General features: G+C 47.7%; 1 protein-coding gene across 2 annotated transcripts in view; it reads right to left on the minus strand.

The window, feature by feature from the left end:
- Nucleotides 1–8,427, minus strand: part of NRG2 (neuregulin 2) — a 306,149-nt gene extending 297,722 nt beyond the window's left edge. The window contains exons 1-2 of one of the 2 annotated variants that reach the window (XM_074960739.1): nt 8,305–8,427; nt 6,918–7,553 (exon numbers count right to left, since the gene is read on the minus strand). In XM_074960739.1, coding sequence (XP_074816840.1) covers nt 6,918–7,356 — 439 coding nt within the window. In that variant the 5' untranslated portion in view covers nt 7,357–7,553; nt 8,305–8,427. Of the gene's footprint in view, nt 1–6,917; nt 7,554–8,304 lie in introns of those variants that run through there. The other variant, XM_074960738.1, reaches the window with a different exon arrangement.
- Between the last annotated feature and the right edge of the window lie 5,278 nt (nt 8,428–13,705).

Here is a 13,705-nt window from a genome sequence, read left to right on the forward strand (position 1 = left end):
CAGACAAATTTTCAGCACACTAGCACCTCTCAGCTTTGAAAATTCCACTGGTTACAAGAGCAGCCAACAACGAGCTCTCAGCTTTCCTACTGCATGTTCCACAAGCCCTTTGAAAATCCCACTGCAGATTTACTTGCAATCCTTGATGTCAGTCAAATTTTACATCCACTTGTGCTGTTTTAATTGGGAGTGACTGGGTCATTACTCATATTAAATCTATTTCCCTATGTTAAGCATCCTCACACCTTCTCGTCAACTGTCTAAATGGGCCATCTTGATTATCACTGCAAAAGTTTTTTTCTCCTGCTGATAATTGCTTATCTTAATTAATTAGCCTCTTACAGTTGTATGGCAACTTCCACCTTCTCTGTTTGTATATATAGATCTTATTATTATATGTTCCATTCTATGCATCCGATGAACTGGGCTGTAGCTCACGAAAGCTTATGCTCTAATAAATTTGTCAGTCTCTAAGGTGCCACAAGTCCTCCTGTTCTTTTTGCGGATACAGACTAACACGGCTGCTACTCTGAAACCTTAATTTTCATTGTATGACACACACACACAAAACACTGTATAATTTACCCTAAGGGATTTCCTGGGGCTTGGGTGCTTGCTGGGAGGACCGCTGTGTCATTTATTAAATGGAATGACTCTTAAAAAGAGAGAGAATTTCACCAGTGTGATCAGCGATTACCAAATCTGGCAAGGTCCGTTATTATTATGACTGCTATTTAGTGGCCTAAGTGAAATGGATTGGTGGAGCCCAGTTCATTCCCAAGATATTCCCTCATCACAAAACAACCTTGCAACAGACATTAACAGAGGCGGTGTCTCCTTTGCATTAGATTACTATTTTGCATTCTACTTAGGCCTACCCATGAAGAACTCTTGTATATTTCAGCTGCTGCAGCCAGAGTACGGCTACCCGTTTACATAGTGGTGCTTCTCTGATGGAGATGGCTGTTCCTGTGCACTGGCTTCTGACTTGTTGCCAAACGCAATTCAAGGCGGTAGTTGTGATTTATAAAGCCTTTTATGGTTCAGATCCTGTGTCTGTGAGAACCTGCTCCCCACAGTGTTTTACCCCAGTAGTTGTGATAACTGGGGGGCACTGGAGCTAAAAGTCTGCAGCTGGTTTTGTCAGAGGACGGGTGGCCAGAGTTCTGAGTGGAAGGCCCTTAGCTCTGGAACTCATTTATTATTTGGATTGTGCTAGTGCCTAGGTACTCCAGTCTCTGTTGACCTCTAGGGTACACTGCAAGGACTGTATATTTACCCAGGCTTTTCTGAAATAAGAGGAATCAGTAGAGTGACACGTCTTCATTTTATAGACTTGGTTTGTTTTAATAATAGCTCAACCTCTATGGTTTTCATTTATTTCTAAAATATGGGCACCTGCCGGCTGGGATAGACACAGTTCTATGCCCCCAAAAGTAAGCAATAAAATAAACACTTGGCCCCAAATGTTTTGGCAGGCTCAGCTGAGAACCCAAGGACAGAATCAGTCACAAAGTCTGAGCTACCTTCCACGTCAGGGCAGAGGCAAAATTCTGCACCTGAGCAAAACTGAGTCGGCACCCTGGGTGAATGTGCCATCTTTGCAAGAAGAAAAAGCTTTCTGCAGCAAAATGACCATTTTCCATTTGCAAAAGCTCAAGGCAAGAAGGAGACAGCTTTCGCTTTCCTGCGAACCAGAGGAAGTGTGATTTTTCTGAAGGTGGTGCGAAATAGTTTCAGACAGCTCTAATTAGCAGGGCAGTGAGCAGGGGAAGCTGACGCTGCTGCTGCCTGTGTTGTACCTGTTCTGGGTATAAAGAGAGACTGTCAAGCCAGCACCTTTCACCAGCATTATATTCAGTTCACTGTTTATTTGAAATGTGTTGAATGAATTACCCAAAGAAAAAGGAACGAGCATTTTCTGCAAATTGTGCACAAGCTGCCAGTATTGTGCTTTAAATGCTGTTTTGGATGGGACCACAGATATTCAGTTCTCAGGAAGGTACATTTGCCATTGTGTACTCAAAACTTTGAGCACCCATCCCTGATTAACACCAGCTGGTGTGGCAAAGCCAATGCCAAGTTCAGCAAGTTGAGAAATGTACCTCCCAGCAAAAGTGATGTGATATTTAGGGCCCCATCCTGCAATCCTTGTGCATTCAAAACTGGCCTTGTGCTCAACAAGAATTCTGAATGTCTATCGCATGCAAGATCAGGCACTCTATCTGTAAGGAGCATCCACTGTAGTAATAAAGCCCAAGCCTGGACATACTTTCTATGGAGCATAGTTCTTACTGCTGTGAATAGCCCTATTTAATTGTAGTAGCAACCTCTATGCCCTGTACTGGACTTCCATAGTGCTTTCTATCTAGGGTCTCAGAAAGATGTACAAACCTGCTCTGGGAGGCAGGTTGATATTAAAATTCCTGTGGGGAAACTGAGGCACGATGGGCTCAATTGGCTTGCTCAAGGTCACAGAATTAGTCTTTAATAGAGCCCAGGTCTCCGGATTCTAAATCTTATGCTTTAACAACAAAGCCATCCCTCCCCTCACTCAACTAGATATTTTAAAATATATATTAAGCTTGCAGAGCGGTATTTATTTAGTCATTTAAAGTGTACAACAGCTGAAGATGCTGAATGCTCTTTAAAGGTCTGATCCCACTTCCAGTAAAGTCAGTGGCACAATTTCCCATCGTCTTCAACAGAATCGGGAGTAGGCCAAAGCCGAAATTCCACTGGTCACTGTAAATGTTTGAGGGGGAGCGAAGGTTGCCTCGTGGACATATTCCTTCCTCCTTGGTCCACCCACATGTGCATAGAGAAATGAGGTCACCCCAAAACAAGCAGCAAATGGATGCCAAAAGAAAATCCATGTCAAGGATACATACTAAAGAAAATAAATATATAACAATATAGGTAGCAATAACACAGCTAGAATATTGGTTGTCAAAGAGGCTTTTTAAATGGCCTTTAGGCAGATAGCTATCCCGACCCACACTATCCCGTGACACACATAATACCACCTTTCATCCAAGGAACTCCCAGTGTTCCCAAACATTCATTAATCCCCCAACTCCACTGAGAGAAGGTGACAACTATTCTGTGCATCTTACAGATAGGTAAACTGAGCCAAAGAGCTCTTCCCTGTCCTTTCCCAAAGTCAGTCAGGGGCAGAGTTGAGAACAGAACCCAGGAGTCCCAACACCCAGAGCCTTGGTCTAACTATGGGGACACTGCCTCCAACATCAGGACACACTTAAGGGAGATGCAGGTTAGGCTCACGACGGATGCACACTTTATGGAGATACTTTTGACAATTAAAATCCTAGGTACTTGATCCCTATCACCTGTATTGTGTATCATCCTGCCCTTTTGCACCATACAGACTTATTATTCTAATAGGTCCTCTGCATCTCATCAGGGACCCGATCATCCAGCCTGTCCCCCCTTTATATCCTGCCCCTCAGCCTTCTGCCTGGGCACTAGATGGCCCTTGTTTCAACACTGTTCCTTTGCAGAACACTATGCGAGACACATCTTTGCAGCACGTCAGCCCACGGACTCAAACCTGCAATCTGACCCTGCAACGTGCCGAGCACCCTTAGCTACCACTAAAGTCAATGGGAGCAGAGGGCACGCTGCCCCTCTCAAGAAGTGCTGCACTGCTTCCAGAATCAAGCTCTTAATCTCTAAAGCAGAGCAGAGCACAAACCACTAGACACCAGGCTCACCCCTGAGACTGGCCACAGAGGGGAAGCAAGCAGTCATTTGAGGTCCTAGTCCTTGTAGAAATGACATTGGAGCAGAGCTATTAAGTCCATCTCCTTGCCAATGCAGGAGGGTTCCCTAGGCTCCGCTCTCCAGTGCTCCGCACAGTCTAGTTTTCAACATCCCAAACAATGGTGCACCCGCCACTTCCCTTAGAGACCACTCCATGATCTAACAGGGAACCCGCAATCCCATGCTAATTCTGGAGCTCACGGACCACCTCCATCTCCCTCTTTCGCAGCAGGAAACAACTCACCAGCAAGCCCAATTTTCTTCTCCGACACAAGGCAAGCAGGGAGAAGACAAATCACAGCCTGATTGCCCAATACACGCACCTCCAGCAGCTGGGGGCATCACAAATCAAAAGATCAGTCCTACCTGGCATGTCACCTTTGACACTAACCTCCCAGCATTGTACTGGCACACAGGAGAGCAGAAGTCAATGGGTCGTCAAAACGTTAGGGCAATGAAGTTGCTGTTCAATTCTGTTACTTAACCGCCTTTATGACAGTTACTATGTCCCAGCTTCTTTATTTTGCAACCTGTCATACAGCTCTGATGAGACAACAGCACTGACAACCTGCAGATTCTTTTAGCCAAGAGGCCTTCTTCAGACTGTTGAAAATACAGAAATAAGTGCATTAGGGCCAAGAAGGCAACGTGGTCAGAATGGCAGCTTTTATCTGGCTAGCTACAGCAGCCTATGCACTTTCCTTTAACCCACTGAGCCAGATCCAGGAAGGAGCAGAGTACTCTTGGCTCTCAGCAAAATCACTTGGGGTTGCTTAGAACCTTGCAGGATTGTGCCTTTTCTTGATGGACTAAAGCATGCAACCTACTTGCTGATGTGGTACCATCTGACTCCAGATGACAACCCCATGGAATTTACCAGTACTCTTCATGGTATGTGCTTTTTTATTTTGTGACAGTTATTTCACTAAATGTTATATGTTCATGTTGGTCCATATACATACATAAATTAAATACAGGTCTCCTGATATTTATGTTCTTAGCCCATTCTTCTCAACGGCAATTTATATGTGAGGTTCCTTCTCTCTCTCCCAGCAATCGCAATTGTAAACGTCTCTTTGTGATAATAGCTAAAGAGCAGACAGAGCCTGTTTTAACAATCTATGATCAATCCTCTTCAATGGCAAAGGATTTGCCCCAGAAAAGCCTACTTTAAAAAAAAACTATTAAATGTTCATTATAGAGCTAAGTATAACTAGCATGTCACATAGCCTTTAATGGGGAAAAGGTCTATTAACCTGATGAGCGAGTACCTATATAGGGAATCTGAATCATCTTGAGATATGCACTGCGTATATTTATAATCAATTGGCCAAATTGGAACCTGTCCTAAGGAGAAATTTGTTGTTCATTTTCCACTGCACCACAGGGTTCTCACCACTTCCTGGGCCATGGTGTAGTGTCTGAGAATTAAAGCCAAACTGAGGGCCAAGCTCACATCCTAAACCTGGTCAAAATCATTCAATGCAAACAAAAATAATCAAAGATCATCAAAACATGAAATTTTAAAACCGTATGCCAGCTTTTCCAGATTACAATAATGAAATTCCAGGCCAAAAAGTAGTAATAAATAAACCAACACTTTCCTGTTGAACTAATTTGACATCTCTATTTGAAAATAACCTGATGAAGTCTAAGATATACAGTACAGAACAAATACAATATATTACTTTAAGAAAAACTAAATATGGTGGAAGAAAAAACTTCAGAAAATTAGAACACCATTTTGACAGATGCAAAACTTTTCAATAGTTATTGCACATCCCTGCTAGCCAGTCTATTCCAAAACACATACACATGTCAATAAAATATTGTTCTCTGCATTTGTAAACATGTTATCTGCTATAGGAAAGCAGTGCATCGGATGCAATTGAGTGGCTACAGAGTTGATGGGGCCAGAACTTCATGCTATTACAAGGTCTTTCATTCAGTAGATTGGCTGCAGTTATCAAAGAAAAGCCAAAACAAAAAGAAACATTAAATATGAAAAAACATAAGATACTGACAATAAATACTTTAGTGAGCTATAATGCGACTGAAGCACAAACAAAAAGAACAGCGAGATGCAATTTCAAAATAGACTCTGAATTAAATCGCAAATTGTACCAAAGCAGCTCCTGTTTATTTGACTTCCTGACACCAAGGAACGTGTTACGCCGCTGCACCGTTGCACCGTTCCTCCAGCACCCTGGATGCTATCTCCCTAATCACCTGCATGCTTGTACTGCAACCAGCCTAGAGGTGACGGATGCAGTCAATACGGGTTGCCATTGAGGTTTTAGTGCACAACTGACAACGTCCAGCAGGAGTAAGTTACCAGGATAGGTCATCGTCACAGACAACTGAAAGAAATTCTGTTCCAGGCAGCATTCGCACTCTTCAAGGAAATCAAAGATCAACGACCCAAATGGGGTTCGCCTCACAAGGGCTGGCTCGTGTTCCCTCAAGAAGCAACCTCTCTAAGCTGCTTTGGAAAAGCAGGACAGCCCACAGGAAGAGAAACGATCCACATATAGATAAACAGCCACCGAGAAAGTCAGCCTACAGCCCCCGAGTTACATTTCTGTGGCTGTGGAAGTGGGGCAGCGAGCAAGGCGTTGTTTACATGAGTTGCGTGCCTGCCTTGCACTAGGAGAAGCAGCGTTCAACATGCAGATCAGGAGTTTTTAAAACAGATCAAGTCATATTCAGCAAATCAAATTCAATGCCCCCACACCTGCTCCCCTCCAGTCTCCCGTCCCCAAATCAAGCCTGCCAGCATTTCCCAGTCACTAAGGGGAGAGACAAACGGTCTCCAGGTGCAGGTACCTATTCCTGACCCAGAACTCCACAGACACAACAAACACATGACAAACACTAAACTTTCTTTTTTCTACGTGTAACCCCAGGGCGATGCTGGGATGGCAGGTCTCCAGCAGCACATGCCAGCCACCAAACGCAGTTCCCAAACGGTTTGGTAGTGCGCTAGGCAGAGGGAGTCTGCTGGCTGTCCATCCCCATCTGCCTGGCCCCCAGCAGCCTCCAAACACCCCACACACCCAGACTCACCCCCCCTAATCCCCGCAACAGCAGCTCCTGGGCCGGAGACGAGAGGAAGGCAGCCCCAGGCAACTCACCGCAGTCTGCGCACAGGATCCTGCCCACATCCTTCTTGAGGTTCTTGCCGCTGGTGTCCAGGGGGGCGAAGGATGTCCTGAAGACCAGGGGCTGCTCGGTGGGCTCCAGGAAGAAGATGTAGCGGTGGTTCCTCTTCACTTTGAAGCAGGGCGCCGGGGAGCCCGCACTGCCCACGCTGATCAGCTGCTCGCGCTGCAGCCCCCCGCTGTTGCGGGGCCACAGGTCCAAGACTTTCACCAGGACCACCCCAGCGGAGGCAGGGGGCTCGCGGGTGCCATTGCCGCTGCCGGGCGGGGGGGGCAGCGCCTGCACCTTGCCCTCCACCACCACGGCCGCGGTGTACGCCTGGTCCTGCACCGATTTGAGGCTGGGGGAGTAGCAGGCGAGAGACACCCCGAAGAGCAGCATGGAGAAGCCGGGAGTCGGATCGCGCCTCATGCCGGCGGCTGCTGCGGCGGCTGCTGTCCGGGCTGCAGGGCTGCGGCTGCTCGGGAGGCGCAGCGGGGCGGGCGCTGCTGCTGCTGGCGCACGGAGCCTCCTCCAGTCGCGGCGCTGAGCAGCAGACCTGCCGCATCTGGCCAGGCCATTTGGGGGGCTGCCGCTTCGCCGCCGCTTCGGGAGGGGAAACAGAGGCGCTGGAGGACCGGAAACAGCGTAATCTCAGCGCCCGCTGGCCGGCACCTCCCCGGGCGGCGCAGCAGCCTCCCCAGGCACCAGGGCACGGAGCTGCGCGGCGCACCGACCCTGGGCGCCCTGCCCCCATGCACCGGCGGATGGAGCCGGGGAAGGCAGGGGGCTGCCCGCCCGCGCCGGGCAGGGGACCCGAGTGAGCTCCGGGGCCCCGAGGGGATGCCCCGGCCTCTGCAGAGCTCACCCGACTTGTGCTGACCCGCGGCGCCGGGAGCGCCCTGAAATCCCCAGCAGGGTCTGGCCCAGCTGCCCCGCGCGGCGCCTGCCTGGGCCAGCCAGTCCCAGCGGCTGGGCAGGTGAGTCCCCGCGGAGCAGGTGACTTCCCCGATCCCCGGGGATTTTGTCCCCAGAGCCCTTCTGAAGGGATCCCGGGGAACCCTGAGCGTGGCTCCCCGTGCAGGGTATCTCCGGGACTCCCTGCCCCCCGGGAGAGCCGGTGTCAGCGCTACCCGGAACCTCTCCGCCCGGAGCCCGCTCCCTTGGGGGAAGGTGTCGGGGACTCCCTGCCCCCTCGGGGATGCAGCCCTCCGCAGGGCGGGGCGGGGACGCCCGGTGCAAGGGACCCCCCCCATGCGGGTGGGGGCTGCAAGGAGAGTCGCGAGGCAACCCGCGGTCTCCCGAACAGATGCTCAGCTCAGGGCTTCCCTTGGCGGCCCCTCCAGAAGGTGCCACATTGATGCGCGCTCAGCCACCTACCTCTATGCCATGCCTCGAGCCCGAGCGTCCCCGGGAGCTGCCCCGCGAGCCGCAGAGAGCCCCGGGCAGCCGGACTGCCGATGTCTCGCCCCTCAGCCTGCAGCAAGGACACGAGGAGCAGGTGGCTGCAGCAGGAGGGGGTGGGGGGAACCTACCAGTAAGTCACTGGGTTTACATTTGTGTTGCCAGAGGGCCTGGCTGACTCCCCAGCATTGCCCTGTTTTATTGGTGCGACTGGCAGCCTGCAATTGCAAGAGGGGTGGGCTGGAAACGGGGGCAGAGCCGATCTCGCTTAGCCTGGGGAGGGTGGCCGGGAGGGGGGTCCCCAGGATGGGAGGAGGGAGGGAGAACTAGATAGCTGATTTCTGCAGCCCTTGGCATTCCGATCACATCCTCTCAAGACCTGCCCATCTCCACACTGCATTACAGCTCCGGTCAAAACACGAGCATTTCCTTCGTCAATCCGACAATCAGCTAAACCACATTCGGGACAGGAGGAAGCGCCGCTCAACCGGTTGCAACGGAATATTATCTGCTGCCAGGGGCACCAGCCCTGCAGATTTCACAACTCCAAACTGGCAACAGGGTTGGGCCGCCCTGCCCTACACATCTACTTTCCTGTCTCAGGATTACTTTGGAGCTGGAATTTTATGCATGACACCCCAGTCAAATGCAGTTTAAGAAAAAGAAACTAACTGGCAAAAGAAAAGATAGCAGCTGAAGAGAAAATGGCTTCTTTCATGGAGTGATCCCTGCTGTCTCTCCTTAATAAACAAACAAGATAATAACAAGACTTTCCCACTGCAGTGGGTTTTCAGGAGAAGGCAATTTAAGTTCAGAAAAGTTGTTTATTTTTAAAGATGGTGCTCCCCTGTCTGTGTTCCTTATAATCGCATAGGAAATCATTGCTGAAGCTGCCAGCCACAGCAGTTTAAGAAGAGTAGTTAATAGCAGAGGATTTTCAAAAAGGCAAATTCTGCCTCTGGAATCCACAGCCCGTGGGTTCCCATTGTTGTGGTAATTGACACAAGGGGGTGAGATAATCGCATACATTGTGATCCCTGCCTGCTTTGCTGCCATCTGCCATTGACTTCAGTTGGAGTGGGATCAGACCCAAATATGTGCATTGTTATTATTATGGCAGTAGTGTTCTTGGCAGCGATACAACACACAGATAAAGGCAGGGGCCCTTCCCCACCAAGCTTACACTCTAAAAGAAAAGCCAGGCAAGCATTCACTGGGAGACTCCAAAGATGGTTAGAGCCAATAATGATTTTTTAAATAAATTGGGGTGATAGATAATGATGGTGTAACATGTACCTTTGGATCCCCGGGCCCCTCCATGTTTATGATTGTGAATCTATAGCTCAAAAAAAAAATAATCCAGAATGGGAGGAATTAATAAATATTTGAATTCCTTGTATTCTACCATCTTTCCCATGCAGAGCTGAATTCAGTGTTATGCATGTACATTTTTCCCAGAAGTTACCACTGACTGTTGATAGTGCATGAGTCCATTCAGATCTTCAGCCTGTAGGAAACCATCGATTTTATTTAAATACATACTCCCACTACCAAGGATGCTTAGATCATGTCCTCCGGGTAATTCTTTAACTTCAAACAATGTATTGTGTTATCAGGCACATTTATCACATTTAGAGTCTCAGAAACACTTTTCATTGTTAGAACCTTTGCTAAACATATTTCTCTTTGGCTTTCTGTTTTTTTCCCCCCCAATTCAGATTATCCTGAGTAGTTTCTAGGCCCAGAGAAACCTGCAGTAAAGCCCCAGTTCAGCAAGATACTTAAGTACCTGCATAGTTTTAAGCAGGACTAGTCTCATTAAAAGCAAGTTAAGCAGGTGCTTAAATACCTTGCTGAATCAGAGCCTAAGACTCACTTCCAAGAGGCAACCCGCTGATGTTTTTTTCCATTTCTAATTGTTCGTGGTGAATTAAGGCTGGAATTAAACCATCCTTAGCCATACTTAAGGCCAAGACGGTTGATTTGTTCTTTGTTCAGCACCTAACACAACTGGTTCCTTGTCTGTGAGTGGGGTCCTCGTTGCTACTACAAGTAACAAAAAATAATTCTAACAACATGTTCAATGGCACCATTGGTTAGGCACCTTATTCCCTTGGGTGTCTTTGACAACCCCAGCCTTTGTGCTACTAGATGCCAACCCTGGAGACTGAAGCCCTCTTTTTACTCAGAGAACAGATACCATGTGGGCAGTGGTGATGAAAGCAGCCCTTCTCAAATGCCCTGCAGGACCATGGCTAAAGGTGATGGGGCGGTTCATGCTCCATGCCCATTCTAATCTTTAGCCTCTCTGCATTGAGACTGCCAATAAAGGTGCCAGTGAATGCCAGCTATGTTGGTGATTCATGCAGTGCGGACATCTGTCCACTAAGCACTCCTCTAAGACTTGCCAGCTTGTCTCACATAGGTCAAGAAGAAGCAATAACACTCAGTTGCTACTAACTTGGGCTGGATTTGATCTGGTGACCTAGCCCAGTGGCTCTCGATTTTTTTCCATAGCAGAACCACCCTGGGACTCCCCCTCCCATCTAGGTGGTGGTCATCCCTCCAAGCTAGTAATATAGGCAAGGCCGGGTGGTCTTGACCCTCTGACACTTGTTTGTGACCTACGCTGAGAACCTCTGACCATTGTCAGTCCTCTGAGCAATGCAGTTTCCCCCCGTCCCCCACCTTAGGCAACCACTTTAAAGAATCTCTAAAGTTTGTAATACATCTGAGTCCAACATTTAGTCCAAGACCACTTCTCCTAGACCAATGATTTTTGCTGTGTGCTTGCTCAAGGTGGGTTTCATTATATCCTAGGGTTAAGATCTTAGTCTAAGAATAACTGGCATGATTTGCGGATGCTTTTAGCAGGCACCAAAATAGTATTTAAAAAAAATAATTGCAAACCAAACAGCAGACACAGGATGATTGGCTAAAAGAGCAACACAGCTGCTTAGTGGAAGGAAAAGTACAATAATAATAGCCTGGAAAACACAGTTATGGTATCTACTACCTGTTCAATTCCCAAAACGCTCAATACAGTCTCTGCAACTACAGGGATTTATGGGTGAAATTCCTGTGGCGAGGGAAGGAAAGTCATAACGATATACTCAGCAAACCACAGAGAAATGTAGGAAGGAGGGGAAATACTTTCCTTGGCAAGGAAGCTGCCAACTGTTTGGAGTCAATGGTAGTTAGGTGCCTAAATATCTTTGAGGATCTGGGCCGTAGATTTCCCCTGCAAGAGAAATGGGTAGGGCTGCCCCTCTCCTAGCTGTGCCTAACCAGAGAAGTGGCTTGAGTGGACTAAAATTCAGGTGTCTAATTCCTCCACTCTCTAGTGCTGCAGGTTCAAACTCTGAGTAGGAGCAGCTCAGCTCTTCAACCATTTCTTCTCAAGGAGATGAATTCACCTGTGGAGTCCTTTAGCTGAGACTTTAAAAAGTGACCTCTTTGCTCTTCAGGGGCATCAAAGACTCAAGTAGGGGATTGCCCACATGTCCTTTTATCAATATTCCTCTCCCAACCCTCCTTATTGTTTTATAGATGGCTGCTCTCCACCCCAGAGATGGTTGCATTTCCATGGGACCATTCTAGTTTGAGAAGTGCTTTAGAGTAAAAAAAAAAAAAAAAAAAAGTGCTGGATAAGTGTGAATTCATTATTTGTGGCTGCCAGGCCATATTTTATATTGAAAATGGGTTAGATGGGGCATTAAGCCTTGACAGCAAGACAATCCCAACTCAGACATTAATGAGATGGAACCTATAAGGGATAATATTTTTCCTTTGTTTACTGGATAATTTGTCCTCCTTTCCCTAACTATTCTGACACGCTCCATAATTCACTGTTTCCAAGTCTATCATAGCTTTATGTGCCTTTGATGCAAAGGGGCTGGGCACAGAAAGTCCACTGCATATATACCTTGGGCCGTCCGTCTCTTTTAGAATCTGTTTGTGTGCCACCTTCTTGCTTTCTCAATACATGCAATGCCTTCTGGTCTGCCCTGAACTAAGCAAGGTGGAATCTCCTCCTTTGTAACCTTTCTCCTCAAATAAACATGTTTCCTCTGATATCTGACCCTGGGTCTGTTGTTTCTCTTTCCCTCCTGCCCCAACAAGTTTGTGTCTTTATTTCTTTATTAGTGTCATTTTTTATTGTGCCATTCTTTATTAGTCAATATCCTTTCTCTTTCTCTTCTGATATCAGACATGGCCTGAATCACAGGGAGTGCTAGAGTTCTTTTCTCTTTTTTATGTTTCTTGTACTTACAGATTAAAATGCCCCTTCAAAATAGGTCTGGTCCTGCTATGTGGAAAGCCTTAGGCATCTGCTCGTCCTGGGCTGGCCCTGCTAGATAATGAGAACAATGGGGAGGGGGTCACCAAGCAAATTATGGGTCCAGCAATACATTAAGTGTTTGTGTGACTGATAGCTGGCAGGAGTGGACAGTTGCTGGTTTGCCCAGAGCAGCAGAACCCTCAGATCTGGCTTTGTTCTGCCCAAGCCCATAGTAGGAAGTTACACAGAGATTCTTCTAACTTTGCCACTCCCGCATAGGTCATGATTCCCCAAGTCTTTCCCTATGTTGCTAGGAGGAAGGATCATGGATTGCCTTCTCTGGGGATGATTAAATTACTTCTCGGTGTGGCTGCCTGTAGGCGCTAGACCTAATGAATACTAGAGAGTCTATGTCCTCTACAAAACAGCAAGAGAGGGGTCTAATTCTGGTTGCAATGAGAGGGTAGCAGAGCCCGCAGTGAGAGCTGGCACAAGGGGCTAGTAAATTGCCCCATGGAACTCATAGCCCCCCCGTTAGCCAGGGCTGTGTTTGCAAACTGGAGCAGCCCCAAGGCTGTAACCCAGTGCAAGCCAGCAGATAGCCTATTTGGACAGGTGGCATTCATAGAGCAGGAATGCTGCTAATGAGCATAACTGGCAGCCTTCTGCTAGCTCATTTGCAAGGGATGGGGTGAATATAAACTGGCAGCAAGAAAGGAAAGCAAGAGAATTGTAGGTAGCTTTATTCTTGAGACTGTAAGAGACAGGGGGCTAGTCTACACTACGTCGTTAGATTGGCATTCCCCGCATTAGGTGAATTTATAATGTGCTTGTCTACACTACAGAGCCCTTCCTGCCAACCTAAAGGGCTTTTAAAATCGATGCCCGTACTCCACCTAAATGAGAGGAGTAGCGCTAGATTCGACCTTCCCAGGTTGAATTAGGGGTAGTGTGGACACAGCACAGTGTATTTCGACTTGTTTGGCCTCTGGGACGTGTCCCAGAGTGCTCCAATGTGTCCGCTCTGGACAGCGCTTTCAACTCCACTGCACTTCAGCCAGGTAAACAGGAAAAGCCCTGGGAACTTTTGAATTT

The sequence above is a fragment of the Natator depressus genome, chromosome 8, assembly GCF_965152275.1.
Source record: "Natator depressus isolate rNatDep1 chromosome 8, rNatDep2.hap1, whole genome shotgun sequence".
NCBI classification, from domain to species: Eukaryota; Metazoa; Chordata; order Testudines; family Cheloniidae; genus Natator; species Natator depressus.